General features: G+C 37.9%; 1 protein-coding gene across 2 annotated transcripts; it reads right to left on the reverse strand.

Moving 5' to 3' along the window:
* Positions 1-18,679: 18,679 nt before the first annotated feature.
* LOC110921113 (uncharacterized metal-dependent hydrolase YabD) lies at positions 18,680-22,340 on the reverse strand. 2 transcript variants are annotated; one of them, XR_004887275.1, is made up of 4 exons: positions 22,189-22,340; positions 20,276-21,140; positions 18,935-19,532; positions 18,680-18,860 (listed from the first exon to the last, which is right to left on the reverse strand). XR_004887275.1 is itself a non-coding variant. In XM_022165385.2 (3 exons), exons 2-3 carry the CDS (start codon positions 21,120-21,122, stop codon positions 18,826-18,828), a joined length of 882 nt encoding a protein of 293 aa, XP_022021077.1. In that variant the 5' UTR covers positions 21,123-21,140; positions 22,189-22,340; the 3' UTR covers positions 18,701-18,825. The 2 variants fall into 2 exon arrangements, 1 of the variants encoding a protein (XP_022021077.1); XM_022165385.2 differs by lacking the exon at positions 18,935-19,532 and having other exon boundaries at positions 18,701-18,860.
* Between the last annotated feature and the right edge of the window lie 226 nt (positions 22,341-22,566).

Consider the following 22,566-nt stretch of genomic DNA (forward strand, 5'->3'; position numbering starts at 1 on the left):
AATCCTAGGTAATGGGTATCGATTCTTAATTGTAACCTTATTCAGCTCTCTATAATCGATACACATTCTCATCGATCCATCTTTCTTTTTCACAAACAACACTGGTGCACCCCAAGGGGATGAACTAGGTTGTATAAATCCTTTGCTTAGTAATTAATCTAATTGCTTTTTCAATTCTAACATTTCGGTGGGAGCTAATCGATAGGGTGCCTTGGCTATCGGTGTAGTTCCTGGAATTAGATGCATCCTAAATTCTACCTCCCTATTTGGTGGTAACCCAGGTAAATCTTCCGGAAATACATCTGGGTATTCTGAGACTACAGGAATTTCCTTAAATTCTTTTCCTTTAGTACAATTGATTACTGAAATCATATATACTATTCCTTGTTTCCGTTCATAATTAGCAACTTTCATTACTGATATGAACTTCAGCGGCTTTCGAGGTTTATCTCCTGTAATCATGATTACTTTCTCAGTAGGTGATTGAATTTCTATAGAGTTTCTATCACAAATGATTTGAGCATGGTTGGCTATTAACCAATCCATTCCTAACACAACATCAAATTCAGCTAATTTCATAGGCAATAGGTTTGCAACAAATTTATGACCTGAGAGTTCTATTTCTACTTTTTGCAAAACCTGATTGATTTTTACTGAATTCCCATCTGCAGTTTCGACTGTAAAAATCTGCCTAACGGTAGTTAAGGGTAACTTAAGAGCCTGACAGAATGAAGTATTTATAAAACTTTGGTTTGCACCAGAGTCAAATAATACTTTTGCATAAACGTTGTGAACTAGAAACGTACCGGCGATGACATCCGGAATGAGCTTTGCTTCTTGAGTGGTTAGCTGGAATGCTCTGGCATTCTTCTTAGTAGCTCCTTCGGTCGCTTTGGGTTTGTTGTCTACTGGGTTGGCTAACTTAGGACATTCTGTCTTGAAATGTCCGGCTTCTCCACAATTGTAACAAATTATGGATTTCTTCCTGCAGTTTTCTTCACGATGTCCTATCGTTTTGCAAAAATTGCAAAGTTTGTTACATTTTCCAAAATGATTCTTTTTGCAAATTTTGCAGAATGGCAAAGTTGAGGATTGCCTTGTTCCTCTTTTCTTGAAATTCCTACTATTATCCACCCTAAATCCTTGGGTAATTTTCTGAGCTAGTTCCTTCTTCCTATCTTCATCTCTTGTACGTATCAGTTCATCAGTTAGGGTGTTAGCTAATTCTACTGCATCGTCAATAGTGCGAGGTCTCGCAGCCTTAACGATATTGCGAATTTCGCTAATTAATCCCCAAATATAGCGAGAAATGAGTACCGGTTCTGGCGAAGCCAGGTTAGGTACCACTCTAGCATATTCGAAGAATGTCGAAGTATAACCACGACAATCCACACCTAACATCCGATGAGTTAGGAACTTATTTGCCATTTGTTCCTTTTCATACTCAGGACAAAATTTTCTTTCTACGAGATTCTTAAATTCTTCCCAAGTCATAGCATAAGCCCTATCTCTTCCTTTAGCTTGTAACACAGTGTTCCACCATTCGAGTGCTCCTTCTTTAAACAGATTTGATGCGTACATGACCTGATCATCTTTGGCACACTTACTTATTGCAACTACTGCTTCGGTTTTCTCTAACCAACGCAGTGATGTAGTTGCCCCTTCATTGCCTGCAAATTCAGTGGGTTTACAAGCAAGGAATTCTTTGAAAGTGCAACCAGGTGTTGCAGCCTTCCGTTTCTTAGGGAGCGGCGTGTGCTGGGATTCATTATCATGATTAACATGATTATGGCCACCGTTTATACTATTACTGAAGTTATCTTCAGTAGTACGTTTACTAGGAATGATATGTTGCGGTTCGATTGGACTTTTTACAGCAGCAACAAATGCTGGAATAGCATTGGCTATCCCTTGAGCAACAATATTTTCAATATCTTGTCTAGTCATATATTGATCCCCTGGATGTTGCCCCGACTGATTAACCTCATTTACTGGTTCATTACCACTATTTGCCATCTGATAATATATAATAATTTTTTATTAGTATTTGATAAATAGTAATCATACATAAACAATCAGACAATTTATAATACACGTATAGTCAAAATTATCGATTTCTCGATTCCATTTCATATCCGTTATAGTATGCATCACTACACACAGATATTTTACAAAGTTTTATTCGGAGTTATGTTACAGACTGATTTCACTATTTACTATACTATTACACAACTATAGTTTTACCATCCTCCTATCCCTCACCATTTGTTGTTCTAAAAACGCATTTCCCTTTCATCATATTTCCAGGCAATCTGTCCCCCTATCTCCCTGATTCTATTCCCTGCATCCATCAACTCTTCACCGAAATGGCGAAGTTCAGCCATATTCTCAGTGCTCATTGGTGGATTAGGTAGGGGTTCTGGATCAGATTGCGGAAGGAAGGAATAAGGGTCGTTGACAATATTTTGAAATTGCCAATCATACATCCACCATTCTTCCATTTCTATAGGTTGAGCGTGGACTATTGGTTCTGGGATTGCTGGTGCAAAATTCATAGGGATTGGATTTTCACTAGGATAGGTAAAAACATTCGTATTGACAGGCTGAATAGTTTCACAGTTTGCCAATAGAAAATCTATTTCATCCTGAAAAGTTATTTCCTGGTTCTGGTTTTGATTGGAGCTCTCTCCGATTTCTATCTGAGTTGGTCTAGAACCTTGTCCTATTTCAATTTCTATTTCCTTAGAATATTCCTCAAACTGTATCTCCATTTGCCTAGAATCTTTCTGAACTTCAATTTCCATTTCCGGCTGTTTACCAGTTTCTTTTGCTATTTCTAAAGGATTGTTTATTTTAGGAAGTTTCGGAACTGGCTTTTTCCTACGGATACGATGTCCCCACACGTAATTTTTCTTTTTCTTTCGTTTTGGCTTTGTCAAAGGTGGAGCATGGAATTCTACAGGTTGGTCCACATCAGCAAAGTATCCAGTAAACTCTTAGGAAACTTCTATATTCACCGGGTAAAGATTGAGGTTCTGAAAAGCTTCAGATATCTCGCTCATGTTGTGTAGCATATATGCAAAATGCACAGAAATGCTAAGTTAAAACTTTGGAACAAAGTTTAACAAATAATCATCGAAGTTTTATTGCACACTATTTGTACAAAATAACAGAAAAGAACACACTCAGATTTATTTATTTATTTACTGAGAAGTGTTATTACTAGACTTAGGGTATTTAAAGATTTGCATGTTCTGCTACTGTAGCTAGCATATATAAATTTGCCCATTTCTCATCTAGCTTATCTTTCCAAGGTGATTTATTGATTAACTCCTGGGTTTCCTTTTTAATCCTCTTTTCTCGGATTTGCTCTTTACTTTTCTTAATAATCATACTCCTTTTTCTAGGAGAAAGCGGTTTCTCATATTGTGCTTTTCGCACAAATATTCCTTCTTCAGGAATTGTAGGGAGCTTTGAAAATTTAGTTTTGGATGAACTTCCCTCTTCGTAGACTGACCTATCTAATTTAAGATAGATATCTTGCAACTTTTGCTTACCCATACTGTAACTAACAAATAGTCAGTTTAATAAAACACATAATCACATAATAGTAATCAGGAAAAATTAAGTATCTGTTAAATACTTAATTAGCTTAACTCAGTGGCTCTGATACCACCTTATTTCTGTCACGGCCCCCGACCCGGTTTGACCCGTTTCAGGAGCCGTGGGACAGAAATCCCGTGATATTTATTTATGTGATTTTAGCAGCGGAATTCTTTAACATCAGGATCGTTATAAAGCTAAAAACTTTTCCCGATTATTTTATTTCACAATTCGGGCTAAAACCCCGATAATTTACAATAATAAGATTTTTCTGATAAATCTTTATTTCAAAACATATTTCTTTATTTTATACTGAGCCACTATCTTAAGCTTGAAATGCTTCCCGGCACTTTTCCTGAATTACAGTAGATCACCTGAAACATGTTTGAAAAAGGTTTTGTCAGCGGGGAAATACTGAGTGAATCATTCATTTTACTAAAACGACACAATTGTTATAATTCACAGTGTTAAGATCTTTTACACATGTTTCTGATATCAACCAACTACCCACAGTATTTGTCACTCGACCGGATCTGTGACAGTGGTCATATCACCATTAGCTGCCCCAATGAATGACGTATCACTAAATTTTAGGTTCGCCCACCTAAAAGTGATAAAAACAGTAGTAATGTGCACAATACCCCACATACTGGCTGTAATTTGGTGATTACATCAACTTAATCACTGTAATTATAATTCTGAAAATAATTTGGAGTATTGTAAAACAGTTGATAAAAAGAGAATGACTCACATTGCAGATTTAATACGGATAGAATATGATTTAGCCTGGTTAACCTAATTTCAATAATAATGCACACAAAACTGGGTTAGTGATCAATACAGCAGTCACGATAACTCACGAAATCAAATTCTCACAATGAACGACAAAGTGTAATACTTAAACATTCATCGATTTAACGACGAACGACAAAGTATAACCCAATGTGGGCGGCACTTAAACATTCTTTGGATATATTGATCTCGAAAAATGAATCGTAATAGCGATCGAGTAATTACCCTGTTTTGCGGCAGCGATTCGAGTGCAGTGTGTGTTTATTTGTAGTAATTTGGTGCTAATTCGACGTACAGACAACAACTTTGCGTCGTTTCAACTTCTAATTTCAAGTCCCAAGGTCGGCTATTTATAGTGAATTTTGGGACTCCCTTACGGACCGTATGGCTTTTCCCTTTACGGTCCGTAAAGGGTGCAGTCTATATACCTATGCTAGCTGGTTTCGGGACTAGCTTAGCTGACTCACTTTTAAATTCAGTTTCTACTGTGACAACGAATTTAGTTGATAATTATCAACTAGGGTTTACCCCCCCCCCTCCCTGAGTTTTAGGGGCCCTGATCCTGATTCTGATTGTTCCGAAAATTTTAGGGTTAGTGCGGAATTACTTGGGTGTTTTAATTAGGGTTTCCTTATTGACTAATTATCATTCTAATTATAAATTTTAATGAGAGTTGTTACAATCATCGTCGAGTACACGAAGCTGATGATAACCAGAACGGAGATCGATTTTCGAGAAACAGGACGCGCCTTGTAATTGGTCAAAGAGATCATCAATACGAGGTAGGGGATAACGATTCTTAACGGTAAGCTTATTAAGTTCACGGTAGTCGATACACATACGAAACGAACCATGTTTCTTCTTGACGAACAGCCATTCTTGAAGTTGACTGGATAATTGGATAATTCTTGGACGAATAAATCCTTTGTCGAGCAATTCTTGAAGTTGACTGGATAATTCTTGCATCTCGGAAGGTGCAAGACGATAGGGAGCCTTGGCGACAGGAGTCGCACTAGGTACGAGATCAATACGAAAATCAACAGATCTAGGAGGAGGAAGAACAGGAAGATCCTCAGGAAAGACATCAGGGAAATCACACACTACTGGAACATCGCTTATGTTCTTCCATTTGTCCTTTTGTTCCACCACGTGGGCTAAGAAGAGCAAAGTTCTGTTTACGTAAGCATTTGTTCGCTTGAGTGCATGACATCAGCCTTAGTCCTTACGAAGGCCGGTCTCTATAGACGTGCAAAATATCACCGGACGGGAGAGGTAGACGAACAAACTTCTCGTGACAAGCAATCTCGGAATGATTTTTACGCAACCAATCCATACCGATTATGACATCAAAACTACCCAATCACATGGGTATGAGATCAATAGAAAAGACGTGATCGTTAAGAGTTAGGGAACAATCACGCAAGATAGAGTCAACAAGAACTTACCGTTGGCGACCTCAACAGGGAACGACTCAGGTAACTTGGAGCGTATACAGTTTATCAAAGACTCAAATTCCACGGATACAAAACTTCTATCGGCACCAGAATCAGAATCGAAGCATAAAGGTTATTCACAAGAAACATACCATTGACAACGTCATTGTCATTTCGAGCCTGATTAGCATTGAGATTGAACGCTCGTCCACGAGCGGCTGGCTGCTGGTCCTGGTTCAGCTGAGGGCACTGGTTACGAAGATGGGTAGTATCTCCACACTTGTAGCATGCACGAACATCGTTGATTGGCCTTGGATTCTACAGAGGGGCTGGAGGTGCTGGTAAAGCTGCCTGAGCTGGGGCTTGTTGAGCTTGCTGGGTCGGGTTAGCTTGACAGCAATACTAAGTCGTGTGACCATAGCGATTACAGTTGGTGCACATACGACATGCAGAATTTGCAGGATGATGAAAATTGCAAGTCGCACACTTGGGATGAGACCCAGTGTACTGCTTCTTGACTTCGGGAGCAGCAGTGATTGGAGCAGCAGCAGTAGGAGTAGGTTTAGTAGCAGGGTTCTGAACAGTAGGGACAATAGCATTGCATCCCGAACCTTGAGACTTTCGCCTCTTGTTCTTGCTGCCACTTGGCTGCTGAGTAACTTGATATGCAGACTTGGAAGAGGTAGAGTTAGCAAACTGCTTATCACGCACACGGGTGTTGTTGAGACTAGCTGCAAGACGGTAGACTTCCTCAATTGTGTCGAGCTGAGCTGCTTCAATAGAATCACGCATAGCAGGAGGCAGACCATTGATATACTTGGTTATCAACCGCTTGGGAGTAGAAACCAAGTGAGTAATGATCAAACTAAGCTGCTTAAAACGAGTTGTATAAGCCAGATTATCATCACCAATCTGCTTCAAGTGCCAAAACTCTTCTTCAAGCTTCAACTGCTCATGGGGAGGGCAGAACTCAAGCATCATTGGTGCACGCACCTCGGTCCATGGAAGAGCATAGGCTTCTTCGTTCGAAGGTATGTTTCTCTTATTCGACCACCACTCCAATGCTCTGCCTTGAAACATTCCAGTCGCACTCCTAGTCTTTAGATGATTTGGGCACTCGCTGTTAATGAATGTAACTTCGATGCTGTCGAACCACTCGAGCATAGCAGTCACCCCATCACTGCCCGTGAAAGGATTAGGATTGCAAGAGATGAAATGCTTGTAACTGAACTTAGTAGGCTTCTGCTTCTCAGTCTTTGAGTCCACAGAGGATGGACGAGTGTTTGATCCTTGGATCTCAGAGATGATCTTTGGCACGACTCGAGCAATCTGGTCGGCCATGAAAGACATCATCTTTTTCTGAGACTTCTCACTGGATCTCTCGAGAGTGTCAGACAACTTTCGAGAAAACATCTAAAAGATCCAACAAGATGATCGTATAAGTCTAGATTCACGAAGTCTCACGATATAGATTCATACACGGTAGACTAAAGACTCAGCAAGATTCACAAGACTCACATAGATACTGCAAACCTACAACCTTCACATGTCACGTTGTACGAAGTTTGGCAACATGTCAGAAGCGCTTATATATAGGAAGTACCAGCGGCGTGTCCACCACACTTCGGGCACATCGCTTCTGCCCCGTACTCGGTGTCATGTTACGTGTCGCAATTGCCAATCATAACAACACACACATAGATTGACTCGATAGATTTCAATAGATTCAATACCACAACCCACGATCTTCGCATGGCACGTTGTACGAAGTTTGACAACATGTCAGAAGCGCTTATATATAGGAAGTACCAGCAGCGTATCCACCACGCTTCGGGCACATTGTTTCCACCTTGTACTAGATGTCATGTTACGTGTCGCAACACACTCATCATCATCATAGTTTCACATAGACTCAATAGTTCCCATAGATTTGATAGACTCAATGGATTCAATAGATTTCAATAGATTTAACAAATTCAATGGATTCCAATAGTTTCACATAGATTAACGTCAATGCAATCCCACATGGCACGTGCTACGAAAGTTCGACAACATAACGGAAGTACTTATATATAGGAAGTACCAGCGGCGTATCCACCGTGCTTCAATCATGCCACGTCCCCCTCGTCGTCGGTGTCATGCTTTGCTAACCACAACACTAGATTAACCCAATAGATTCAAAAACATAGATTTCCATAGATTCACATAGATCATCCAATAGTTTCACATAGATTAGAGTTAACGACCTCATCATAGCCCAAAACAACAAAATCCCACATGGCACATGCTACGAAAGTTCAGCAACATGACGGAAGCACTTATATATAGGAAGTACCAGCAGCGTATCCACCACGCTTCAATCATGCCACGTCCCCCTCGTCATCGTTGTCATGCTTTGTTATCCATATCATTAGTTTTTACCACAAATGTTCACCAAATAGATTTCTACAACTTCAACCCGAGCTTACAAAACTATGAACTTTACTTAGCGCATGGTACGAAGATTCAGTAGCATGCCAGAAACGCTTATATATAGGAAGTACCAGCGGCGTATCCACCACGCTTCGGACATGCCACTTCCGCCTCGTCTTCGGCGCTAGGCTACGTTTCATATTTTGTTTCTCAAAATAATACACGCATAGATTCCACGTAGTTTATACGAGTAGTTTCCATAGTTTAGATTTTAACATCCTCATCTCCGGTCTGCAAACACTAAGTTTCGCATGGCACTTGGTACGAAAGTTGGCAACATGTCGGAAACACTTATATATAAGAAGTACCAGTGGCGTATCCACCATGTTTCAGACACGTCACTTTTGTCTCGTATTCCATGCCATGTTACATTTAGCGTTTCACAAACACAACAATCACATAGATTCATCAAATAAATTTCCATAGCATCAAGATTCCCACATAGACTTAAATAAAGCTTCATAAATTTCGTTTGATCCTGAGATTAGAGTTAATGTTTTAGATTGCGGACATACGTGCGATTCGTGTAAAAAGCCTCAAGATAAACAAGGAATCAAGATAAACGAAGAATCGAGTTTAAAACCACATGTAAAATCGAGATAGCATAAAAGATAGGCTTCATAAAACATAGAGTGTTCCGGGTAGAGGAACAGTGACTAACCAAAGTGATTCGAACTCCGTTCGAATTGAGGTAACGTGTCTTGACTTACTTAGACAAATACGTCATCGATGTTAGGCCTACGATATTCGTCCTTTTGGTCATTTCACGTACCCAACTCCATGGCCGGCTCAACCATTTTGGTGGCCTAAGGCGAAGTAAAATCTTGTGGCCTTTTTCCCAAAAAAAAAAGTATGTGATTGAAAGTTAAACTTGAAAGGCCCAAGTGTAATTATTTGAAAGATTGTGTTAAAATTTAAAAACAAGAAAAAAAATGGTGAACCAAGGATTCGAACGTGGGTCTCACCAACATCCATACATACACAAAACCACTACACTACCAACCATCAATCTATTGATAACCCACACCTTAAATCTTTTATAAATGGACTGTGGTTTCATCAAATTGTGGAGGCCCTATAGTTTTGGTGGCCCAAGGCCCAAGCCTCATTCGGCTTACCCTTGGGCCGGCCCTGGAAGTCTCGAGACTTTGGCGAGACATAAATAAAACATCAAGAAGTGAGACTTAGTTATCAAGGTCTGAGTTTCACCTCTAACTTGACAACATCGTACCCTAATAGCGTTGGTACTTATCCACAGACAAGACCTACTAGAGTAATATGGAGTTTCTCCTTCAAGGTTTGGATGTCACTCCTGTCTTGAGGGCAAATCTCGTGCGAAATACAAACATTGGTTAATCAGTGTTTTTAGAGTATCAAGTGTATATTGTATCAGCCTTAGGAAAGGCATGTAAGTTTAACAGGGAATATGCTGCTAGGAAGCAAGTACGGTAGAATGCATAAGTCTTAAACAACAAATAAGAGTCAAGATCCCTAGAACTATAGACTAGGGCAAGTATTCCTACTCATCCTAATTCCCTATAGTTATGGCTCTGATACCAATCTGTCACACCCCAACCGTTGGCGGAAACATCGGGGTGCGAACACTAAGCGTTCAGATTGCTCAAGAGATTTCCATAACACTATTTGTTTCCATATAGATTAAATAAGTTTCATAACATAAATTGTCTAAACGCCAAACATCGATCATAAGTATCAAATTACATAACCACTTCAAATATTGTTCAAAACTTCTAGATTAACTAGGTGACGTTTCTAGGCATCATCCTAACTTGATTCCAGTATCCAGCATCCTATCAGCCTGCAACATGTGTTAAAATAGGGTTAGTACAAAAATGTACCGGCGAGTATACAAGTTTGAATATATAGAATAATAGATTAAACAACCCATATCCACAATGTAGGTAATAAAAATAGTTTCAGTCGTGCTAGTGTTGCAGTCCAAACCAGTGATAGCCCAAGTATCCCGATGCTTTAGTGTTTACCCAAGTCTCAAGGTAAACTAGAATCCTCCTAACAATACCCCCGAGAATAATGGGGAGATGCATCTCCTATAGCGCTACTATTGTTAAGGCAGAACTACACACTTCTGGATTAAACCTCACATAGCACAAAGAGTCAAGAATCAAGAATCACAAGTTTCACGTACACATAGGATAGAGTTTAGTTTCAAAAAGTATCAAATTTTGCAGTTTATAGAATACATGTCACATCCCAAAGTTTAAAGCGAAAAGGGATCGAGTATACTCACATTGATTGCTTAACAGGTTAACTGTTATTGGATCAAAGGGAGCTCTTTTAGAATTAGCCTGATTAGATTACAACAGATAAGAGTCGAGCAGAATAACGAGATTGAACAAGTGTCGGATCAGTCACTGGATCGGATGGATGTCCGATCGGATGGCTATCCGATCGGATTGCCGTTCGATCGGGTGACTAAGGTGTGAGTGGGACGAGTGGCTGTCCGATCGGGTGGTTATTCGATCGGATTGCCACTCGATCCAAGTGTCAAATGTTTGTTAAGTAACTTGGTTGCCTTGATCGGATGGCTGTTCGATCGGATGGCTATCCGATCAGGTTGCCATTCGATCAAGGGTTCCAAAGTTTAAAGTTTCAGAAAAAGTTTTCTAAGTGCTGAAAGATTATGAGACAAATGTCGCCTGATCGAGTAGTTGTTCGACCGGATGGCTATCCGATCGGATTGCCGTTCGATCGAGTGATCTTTGTGTCGTTCATAATTTTGTAAAATCTCTAAGTTTCTGGTTTAACGATGCCGGCACGGTACGTGTTGAGAAAACGGTAAACTCATCAACATATAGTCGCTCTGATCGGACGGGAATCACCCATGCCCGCTCAATCGTCTGTTCATAATGAGTTTATGTCGGAACCCGTATTCCGGCCATCTTTTCCGGCAATAATCCGTTTCAACCAACTCCAGACCATACCTTAAGTCTACAGTCCGTTTAGGCCCGGATTCCACCGTTTAAGGTGTAAGTTTGAAGAAAAGATGAAGAAAACTTATGTTTTATTATAAAAGTCCTAGATTTAGCTTAGATTCGGTGATAAACACATGGAATTCCTCAGATCTGAGCTAGATCTTGCCAGGAATGACACCATATGGTAGTTCGTACAACCCACCATGATGTCATCATCCTCAAGAACTCAGATCTAAAAGATTTCATGGTGAAAAGTGTGATTTCAAAGGAGAATCTCATAGAGAATGATGTGTAGATCAAGAAAGTACAAGAATCTAGTGTAAAACATACCAAAATCACCGGGAAATCGGAGAAATGTGGAGTGTGTGCGTCTGGGTCGAGTGAGGCTGTCACATCAGTGAAGGACTGATGTGACAGGCCTATTTATAGTGTGGGAGAGAAAGACTAGGGCGGAGTGCACGGATCGGATGGCGGGTCGATCGAGTGGCCATCCGATCGGGTGGTCATCTGATCGGATTGCCACTTGGTCAATCCTATCCTTTCCGCGTTCCCGTCTTTGATTCTTTTGCGAGCTAGATTAAGCGTTTGTGTTGCGTATAGTTTGGTAAAAGTATCACATAACTAGATTACATTATAAACTGTAAAGCCCTAATACGTATTTGACAAAAAGTCGCAGCGGAAATTCGTGCCATAAAATTTCTTTCATTACAAACATCTTGACTTACTTGAAAGTTCGTTTTAAATATGTATTTTTTTTACAAAAAGTATAAGTCCTGTTTGCTAAAGTACATACTCAATTATTCCCGTACAATCTATCTTGTGACTCGGTCTTCGATCTCTACTTCTCGTGATAGCCACCCGTGATTCGTACAACCTGCACTCACCACATACATTCATAACATTAGTACACAATATATAAACAAGATTCATTCTCGTACAACTTCCCATTTCGTTATCTTTCATAATCTTTAAGCATTTCATCTGCGTATCCATATCCTAGTAAGGCTCCAGTAATGTACCTGCATTACTTTTCATTCTCAAAGCACACTATTAATAACGTATTACTCAACGTATCTAAATCATGCATACATACATTCTTACATGCATACATACACATCTACATACATACCTTCCTATATCTCTACATACATGCATACACTCATACCTACCTTCATGTATTCCTAAATACACATCTACATACGCACATTCATTACTACGTCTCTACATACATACATATACACACACATATCTTCACATATACATAAATACACATCTACTTACGCATATACATTACCACGTACACGTTCAAGATCTTACATACCTCTTATATACCCATACATTAGTTACATGGTACTTAGACTTAGATTTATAGCCCATAAACGTCAAAGGAACAATCAAAATCATGTTTGGGAGGCCCGCCATGGTCCACGGATAACAAACCGAAGCCTACTATACCCAAATCAACTTAGATAACAAATTTCAGGTTTTTGAACATGGGGAGGCCGTCGGCGACGGCCCTAGGGGCGTCGGTGACGGCCCTTGCAATTGCCCGTAGCCCAAAACCTCCGTAGGCAGTCAAATAACCCGTCAGCCAAAAACTGACTTTCCATAGGGCGTCGGCGACGGCCTCTAGAAAATGGGTTTTTCCTGCTGTGTTGTTTCGTCGTTCGTACGCACTAAAACTCGCATAACTTTTGAACCGTTTACCCGTTTAACCTCCCGTTTCTTCCTACATGATCGTAAATTGGCCCTCTATCATATGGACTCAACATCTCACATCCGGATTAAGGAAATCCTTAACTTACACACTATCGGCTTATTATTCAATTACGATTTATTCGACCAGTTCATGATTTCACCAAACTACTCATTTGTTTTTAACCCAAAACTTATATGAACATTATAACCATAATACTTTTACATTATCCGGAGTTCCGTACCTGGGGTTTACGCACCCGACCCCCGGTATTCGTTAAACTCATATCTTTCATTCAAATCTACGAACCGAACTTTGTTACTAAAATTTCCACTTACGTAATTGCTTATCTATTAAACCAAGCTCACATTCGAGTCCGTTGACTATTACACCGCCTCTCTGATTTCCGGGTTGCATGCTTATATGAAATTCTACCCAATAACCGGTTATACTACCGTAGCCATTTCCCATGAAATATTTCAATATAATCATAAGGCCTCATTTTGACTCGTTTGGTCTCCTTAGCGAACGTCATCAATTTCATACTACAAAATCTATAATTGACTTCTAACATCATGTTTAATTAATTAAAATGCTACATTACTTAAACCAACTAAGAAGTGATTACGGAAATCACTTACCTATTTGCGTCCGTATTCGCGTTCGCTTCCTTGTGTCCCTTTGACCCGTGAGCCTTCCGTGCTTGCGTCACTTTGACCAAATGCTTAGGCATACATGTCACCGCATTTGCATTCTTGTTAGCATACGAGATATTACATATCAACGATCATAACAAATGCATATCTCACATTTGACCTTCATTAGTCAATTCTAACATACGTAAGGCCTATATTCAAAATCACATTCTTTTAAACTCATATAATTCATCATGTCATTCTATATAACACATATTGACATAACATATACCATATGACTTTCTAAAATCTTACAATTATGACAACAAGTCTAGTTATGCTTCTTATGCTTAGTTGACTTTCAGAAGTCAACGGGTTGTCAAGTGAACTTTCGACTTAACCTCCTATATCCGTGTCATCATATTAGGCTATAACAATGACATTATATACACTTCATATTCATGATGTAATAGGCTTACTACCACATGATCAATCAATTACATACATACACACATATATATTATCAATACAACATATACTAAAGCTTTCGGGATCCCGTAATGGACGACCGTATTTGGAGTAAATAATCAACATGATTTTACCATCCTTACTTGCTATACATTAACACCAATTTCATTTCGAAATCCCAACTAAACCATCAACTAAGCACATAATGTGTACCATACAATGTAAGTGAACAATGAAAGACACTAGTCCACATTTCTACCCAAACAAGATATCAACAAAACCTCCACATGGATTCAATCTTACACATGTTCCTTGTGTAAGTTTACTAACAATTTAGTCATTTACACATTATATGTATGTTCATCCACAACTTGCATACATTTTTATATAATATCGTCGCTTAGTCATTTCATCAAACACTTGGCATGCGTACTACTATCTAAGCATAATGTACAACTAATTCATGCATAAATCTTCTAAATTCATACATAACTCATCAAATCCTACTCCTAATCAACATGTATCATTTACACATAAACATCAAACATATCAACACCACATTTCGTTCCATTCATTTAACAACAATTCATCATACCCACAAAATACATAAGTTTTTCAACAAGGATTGGACATAGGTGGTGATTCAAGGCATCATCATCACCATAACTAATGGTTTTCACCCCTAAACATCAAATTAACACAAACCATACATAACCTATGTTCTATATGATGATTCTAGCACCTACTCATGCCCAATTTCACTTAAATTCATGGATTAGAACATAACCCACTATACACATGATCACCAATCCTAGATTTAAAACATACCTTATGATCCCCTCAGGAAGGTGATCACTAATTCACGTTCGGTTGTGAATTTGAGCTTCGATTCACCCTTTAATTTGATGAATATTGTTGAGTTAAGGTTTGGCTCCCTTGGGGAGCTCTGGAACGATCCAGAACACACACACATGAAGTATGTGTAGTGTGTGTTGATATTTTCTTTTAAGTTGATAATTCAACTTTCATTTACCCCACTTTAGTCCCTCGTGTATACCACTAAAACATAATTGACACAACCTTCGTCATTTAATACTTTTGACCATACTCTTAACTAGTTTAAATAGCCTAGTTATCTATTTCATGACGTGTCTCATAGGAACACACGACAAATATTAACATTCGGATTTTGGGGCGTTACATAAACACCAAAAGTTTCCAAGTTTCATAGATTCCGCCAGTGAGAAGACTCCAGTCTCTCGTTCAACCAAGAATCAAGTTGTACGAGTCTCAAGAGTCAAGCACCAAATAAGTATCAAGAGTCAAGAGTCTAGTTTCCCAAGTATCAAGTATCAAGAATCCAAGTATCAAGTATCAAGAATCATAGTTTAAGCATCAAGAATCATAGTTTAAATGTCAAGAATCAAGACTCTAGCATCATAAAGACTCACAAAGTTTAATAAGTATCAAAAGTATCAATATTTCATAGATTAGGGACCAAAATTGACAATAAGCAAAGTATAGGGACTAATCCTGCCAAAAGCCTAAAGTTTAAGGACGCAGGGCGTTACACATATGGCACTCTATCAAGCCACTCTCAAATTGTTTTTTCCCGCTTAAATCATATCCTAACAGGCTATGGCAGATTCCCGCTAAATTGATGAGTTTGTTAGTGGCAATAATGTTTTAGATCATTTTTATTATTTACTTAAATGATCTAAAATAAGTGTTTGCTCTAATTCTAACGTATTTAGCAATTTTTCTCATGGTAGTTGACATGGGATTGGTAATTTGAATAAGAAAGTCATGTCATAAAAACCTTTTTAATTATTCAATTTCTTACAACATTTTTAATTATTCATTTTCTTTAAATAAATAAGAGTGGTTATCTACAACTAATAAAAAAATTATAAATTCCGAATCATACCAATCTACCATATAATCAACTTAAATGGAAAGACATTAGATATACTTAAAATGAAAAGAAAAATGTCTGGATAGTCCCTGTGGTTTGCCCATTTTTCACCTTTAGTCCCTAACTTTCTAAAATTACAGCTATAGTCCCCAACTTCTGCAATTTCATTCCCGGATAGTCACTCGCGCGAATGGAGGTTAGTTTTTTGTGTTAAGTGGATGTGAAATGACCAAAATACCCTTACTGTTAAATAATAATATTAGCCAAAGTTAACATCCCCATCTCCATCTCAAATGTACCTGTATTGACTAAATGGATTGTTCACATTCATAACCTCAAATGATTGATTATTCGAGTCCCCACTGGTCCAATATGGTTGTCGAATCACCAATCTCTGTGAATTTTCTCCATTAGATTCCCTACTCAAAGTAAAAGCACCACAATCAGGGATTTTATCGCTTAGCCAAGAAGTTAAGCTCCAGTTACGGATCGTTCTAAGGTTTGGCCCAAGTTTAATAGCTAGCAAAAGTACGTTAGTTGGATAATCAAAACTTTTCCAGAGAATTCGGTTGTCAACTACATACTTCAACTGGTGTCTTGAAGAGTTATAGTGAGATTAGGGGTAGGACCTGATTGATTGTCTGAAATATTTACTAGAGATGTTCCTCCGGTAGTTTCCAGTTATGGATCGTTCTTGGTTTCGGCGGTGAGGATCTTGAGTTCCGTTGGTGACGATGATAGTGAAGAAGACGATCGGAAACATAGGGAGATCAAGACGAAAAGTGAGAAGATTAGGGTTATTCGGGATCTGGGAACGTTGACCTCCATCTCTCTCACTACCAACTGAATTGACCCGGATCTGGTGACGATTACAATGGCAATAACTTAAAATATGTATTTTGTTTCAATTGGAGGATGGTGGATTGGTGGCAGTCGGTGGTGATGGAGCTGGCTTTGACTGAAGGTGGATGGTAGAGGTATAGTTCCGGTGGCTGCAGGGGTTTAAGAGATAGAGATGGGGATATTGACTTTGACTGATATTATTATTTAATAGTATGAGTATTTTGATCATTTCACATCCAGTTAACACCAAAAACTAACCCTCATCCGCGCCAGGGACTATCCGGGAACAAAATTGGAAAAGTTGGGGACTATAGCTGTAATTTTAGAAAGTTAGAGACTAAAGGTGAAAAATGGGTAAACCACAGGGACTATCCGGATATTTTTCTCTAAAATGAAATAGTAAACCATCATCACTATTTATCTCTCTATTTTTATCCTAACAATTATAATTACTTTTCCATGTTTAACCACTTTTGTCTGTATCTCTAGATTATTATGGAAATGATTTAAGTAACCAAGTAATAAAAAAATAAATAAATAAATAAAGTAAAATATTATAAACGGATTAGGTTCAAGAGTGAACACTAGTGTAGCTTGCGAACTTGGAGTGAACTAATCCTAGCCATACACGTGTGTAGATCAATGGCCATGATTTGATGTTGAAATATACTAGTGTATTTTAAGATTTGACGATGGATCCTAGCCATACACGTGTGTAGATCAACGGCCAGGATTTGTTCACCCAGTTCACAAATACACTAGTGTTCACTCTAGAACCTCACCCTATTATAAAATGTATATTGTTTTTTGTTATTTGGTATCAATCAATCTTCGTCATAAAAACATTTACTGATGTTCTATATCATTACACAAATAATCAAAGATAAAACTTTAGAGTATGTATGTAACTAAAATAACATTTCCATATGTCTTAATTCTATCAGATTTTAGTTAAAATGGTATTATTAATCGTGTGATTAAATAGGATTCCAAAATGTCTTAATCCTCTCATATTCAATAAATATAAATTGTACATCAAAATTTATTTTTTTAAAACATATCTTAACGACGATCTGAACCATTCAGATATCTGCTTGTGAAACAAACAGTCTGAATCATTAAGTGTTGAACCAGTAAGAGATCTAAACCATTAAGAGCCTCATTAAGAGGTAAACAAACAACCCCTTAGTGTTTAGTTTTGATTTTAAGGTTAGTTTTGAGGTGGTTTAATACACAGATTTATTCAACCCGTGAAATGCACATGTCTTTAAAGATGTAACTTTTTTATCAGTTCGTATATAAAATTATATTTATTCAACCCGTGAAATAGATAGGGTTCTAAGTAGTTGTATATAAACACTATCAATATAGTAGAAAAGGAAAAAAAAGTAACTAATCAATATCTGGCACATAGACACTGTTGCAATTCCCAACGTTCTGAGTTGGCTTGTTTTTTCATAAATAACTAGATTAGCTAAAACTAAAATAAAATGAATTTTATTTAATGTAACACACCCCTAACAAACATTGCTTTTATTTCATTGTAATTGCCTTTCAAATAGAAACATGGCCCATTTTTTCTTGTTTTATAGTTTCAAACAACATTTTTTTCTTAAAGGTTTAATTATCTGATAAAAATAAATTTTACTCTTAAATCATCCTTCATATAGTGGGATTTACACAATTTAAACCACCAAAATAGAAATATAACTAAGCCTACACGGTATGGGACACCATCCACATGCTACCTCAGCCAAAAAAATCAATAGCACCCCCTAACCCTCAATGTTAAAAGGGGACGCTATTGATGATGTGGAGCTGAGGTTGCTCCATTCCATACCTTCCAGCCTCATGAACAAAACTCTCTCTTTATGTAAACTACCAAAAAAAATTAATAACTTATAGCTATATAGCATAGCGGAAACTCATTTGAAACAGTTTAGATGACAATTTACAATGAAGATGTTGTACAAGTATAAACTATGAAGTCCCATTCTATACGTTCCCGAGTTCATTACTCGTTTTTATCTCTTTTCGGTGAATCACTACCTGAAAGTATACACCACGACACATTAAAGTAAGTTCATGTCACTCTATGAAAATAAACTTCCATATTAACCAACCTTAGCTTGTAAAAATTGGCTTTTTCCCCTCACATACACCTTCATTGCCAAACATCATTTTAGAGCTTATGACTTTTCAAAAAGCCAATAAGTCAATAAGTTGTTTCAAAAAGCTTAGCCAAACATGCCCTAGGTCTAAACTACACATATACCAAGAATATAGAATTATTATTTAATCCACTAAACCAGTAAAAGGGATGAGCATGTACACGTACCAGTATTACTGGCTTTTACCTTCAAATACCGGTAGGGCTGTAAACGAACTGAACGGACACAAACAAGACCTTGTTCTTGTTCGTTCGTTAAGGAAATAAACGTGTTTACGAATAGTTCATGAACACCTACCGAACGAATACGAATTTTTATGTTTGTGTTCGTTCGTTAAGAAAATAAACGTGTTCACAAACGAGAAACGATTCACGAACACAAACGAACATAAATAAAATCGGCGAAAGCGACGGATGCTAAAGTTGGATGGCAGAGGGAGCAGCTGAAACTTGATGCCATAATCGTGGAACAGATGTCAATAGTGTTCGCCAATATGAATATTGAGGAAGGAAAGGGGAATAGTGCATAAACACAGTGGGAAAATAGCTTCCTATTTTAAATTTAAGGACAATAAATAAATAAAAGTTAAAGAATATAAAAAGTTTAGATAAAATAAATAGAAGTAGAAAAATCTCATGAACAAATGTTCACGAATATATTACCGAACGTTCACGAACACAATTGAACGAACAAGACCTATGTTCATGTTCGTTTATTTAACTTATCGAACGAAATTTCATGTTCATGTTGGTTCATTTATTAAACGAATGAACATAAACGGACTTCCCGCCGAACGGTTCACGAACTGTTCGCTGAACGTTCGGTTCGCTTACAGCCCTAAATACCGATACCATACCGAGCATTTTCGATACCGGTACCGAGCTCATCCCTAAGATGGGGGAGGGTTGGAATCGAGCAAAACCCTACCCCATTTATTTGGTTCAAAATTATCAAAGTATTCTTAGAAGTATAACTGATCATTCAAAAATCAATTTTAGCCCATTTGACTAACTTGGTCAATTTTAGTCAAAATCACCATTTTCACCAAATTTCACAATTATACTTTGGATTTTCATTCAAAACAGATCAAACTGTGATATCAACTCACTTCAAATTATAATTCAACAGATTATTAAAATTCCACTTTTGGTCAAATTTAGTCAATATTCAATATGAATACATCTAGCTAAGATTTTGTGCAGGTATATAACTAAGATTGAACTTACCCAACAGTTTATGAACATCATATAATGTTTCTAATCATTATAAAATACGATACGTTGATGAACTAACCTTGTTGTAGTTTAGATCCTTCATAAGAAAACAAGCGCACTGCATTTTTGTAGCTTACATCTGCGACTTCTTCTTTAGAGAGCTCAAGCAAAGACGCAACATAAGAAAGCACAAACTGGATATTAGCCGGATGATTAAGCATCTCCTTCGGGTCTCCATTATTCTCATCTCCTTCCACCAAAAAAATGGACTCTGAACTGTTCGGTTTCGGTACCGCATCTGGTGCATCGGTCTCCAGTAAAATCCTATCAGAAGGTACAGCTTTCAGCATCTTCTTAGCCTTGGTTTCTTTCATCGCCATAAGAAACCCCGAGAACGAAAAATACGCTCCGAGTTTAGCAAACTCAGGAACCATCTCTGCAGAACCTAAGTACGAGTGCAAGATTACACCTTCCGGAAACGGCCCGAGAGATTTCATTATGTCGAGAAGATCACCAAAAGCACGCACACAGTGCACAGAAGCGGGCCGTTTCAGTTCTTTAGCAAGTTGAAGCTGCAACAGGAAGGTTTGAACCTGATCGGTGAAATCAATCGTCTTTCCATGTGACCCTTTGTCCAAACCGATCTCTCCTACTGCAGCCGAAGGGTTTGCGTCAAAGAGTTCACGTAAAGATGTCAGCCAGTTGGGGGTTCGGTCTGTGATGTACCATGGGTGGAGCCCGAATGACGGGATTATACAAGGATAGGTGTCACTCATCTCCTTCACCAAGTGCCAATCGTTCTCGCAGACCCCGTTGACCGCAAAATGATGTATGCCGTTTTCTAGAGCTGTCTTGATGAGCTTCGGGGCCTTATTGAAGATTCTCGGGTCTTGTAGGTGACAATGAGCATCAAAGAGTTTTATCATGGCTTTAACCGATATGTTCTGTTTGGATTCAGGGTTTAGGGTTTATGATTCGGGATAGCAACAGCTCTATGAAACATTATAAAAACATACAATTCATACTGCCAAGGTTTAAAAGAACGGAAACGAGTTTCGAGGCGTTTTCCCTTCGCCTCACTAGGCGTAAGCCTCGAGGCGTAAGGCCGAGACGGTATTAATAAATAAATATAAAAATTATATATATTATAAAAATAATAATACTAACTAATTTCATCATCAGATTCATTAAAATCATCAAAAACACACTTCAAAAAGACATGAAATGCTTGAAATTGACACAAAAAGTCAAAAACAACTACCAAAACACCATGAGGCGCGCTTCAGACACGTTTTCTGGCCGTTTCGCCTCGAGGCGCGCCTTGAGGCGCACGCCTCAAACGTGTTTTTAAAACCATGCATACCGCTCAATAATCATTACCTTTCTTCCAAACTTTTAAAAGGGATAGGCACAAAATCTTTCTAACAATTAGTACTTGTAAACGCGAATCGATATGTACCATTTGGGTTTAGGGTTCATGGTTTATGGTTTACGAGAGGAGCGGCAGTATGAACAAACACATTATCAAAACCTAAGACATACAATTCATGTCACTCAATAACCATCACATTTCATCCCAAGTAGCAATGTAAATCGATATGTTCCATACGGAACTAGGGTTTAGAATTTAGCGTTTAAGACAGTATCAAGACATCATCAAAACCATAAAAACATGCCACTCAATTATCATTATCTTTCTTCCCAAGTTGCAAAAAAAGATGGATACACTCTAAACTATCTTCGTTAAAATGAAAAAAAAAAAAACCTAAAAAACAATAGCGATAATCTATTTAATCCCTATCTTAATTCCTATACTTTCTTCCATAAATTAAAAACAAAAAATGATAATTTAGGGTTTTGAATTGAAACTGAAGCAAATTAGTACTAAACTAAAACCAAAGCAGAAGCGTAATATTATGAATTAGGTATAGAGATTGATGAAAGTATGGCAATCATATACACAAAAATGCAGATTTTTTAGGGTATTTTTACCTGTATGGATCGACGTATCCAATGTTTCAGACGAGCGGATGAACTGCTTACAGATGCGCATACAGGCAAAAGTGATAGAACAGAATGGAAGTGACGGTAAGATATTTTGGAGCAATTTATGACTTAGGGCATGTTTGGCTAAGCTTTTTGAACCAACTTATTGACTTATTAGCTTTTTCAAAAAGCTAATAAGGAGATTTTGTGTTTGGTAAACCCTGAAAAGACTTTTCAAATTGACTTATTGTATAGGAGAAAAAGTCATTTTTGAGAAGTCAGTGTTGTGACTTTTTGAGAAGCTTTTAACTTTTCAAAAACCAAATTACCATATTAGTATATTACCCCTGTTTTAACTTATTGACTTATAAAAGAATGTCCCTT

This window comes from Helianthus annuus, chromosome 17, assembly GCF_002127325.2.
Source record: "Helianthus annuus cultivar XRQ/B chromosome 17, HanXRQr2.0-SUNRISE, whole genome shotgun sequence".
Classification (NCBI taxonomy): Eukaryota; Viridiplantae; Streptophyta; class Magnoliopsida; order Asterales; family Asteraceae; genus Helianthus; species Helianthus annuus.

Bases quoted from the DNA above. Each gene is read 5' to 3' on its own strand.
- LOC110921113 (XM_022165385.2), bottom strand. From the start codon at position 21,122: ATGATAAAACTCTTTGATGCTCATTGTCACCTACAAGACCCGAGAATC. The intron at 18,861-20,275 runs GTTAGTTCATCA...GTATACTTTCAG, and splicing joins AGGATCTAAACTACAACAAG to GTAGTGATTCACCGAAAAGA.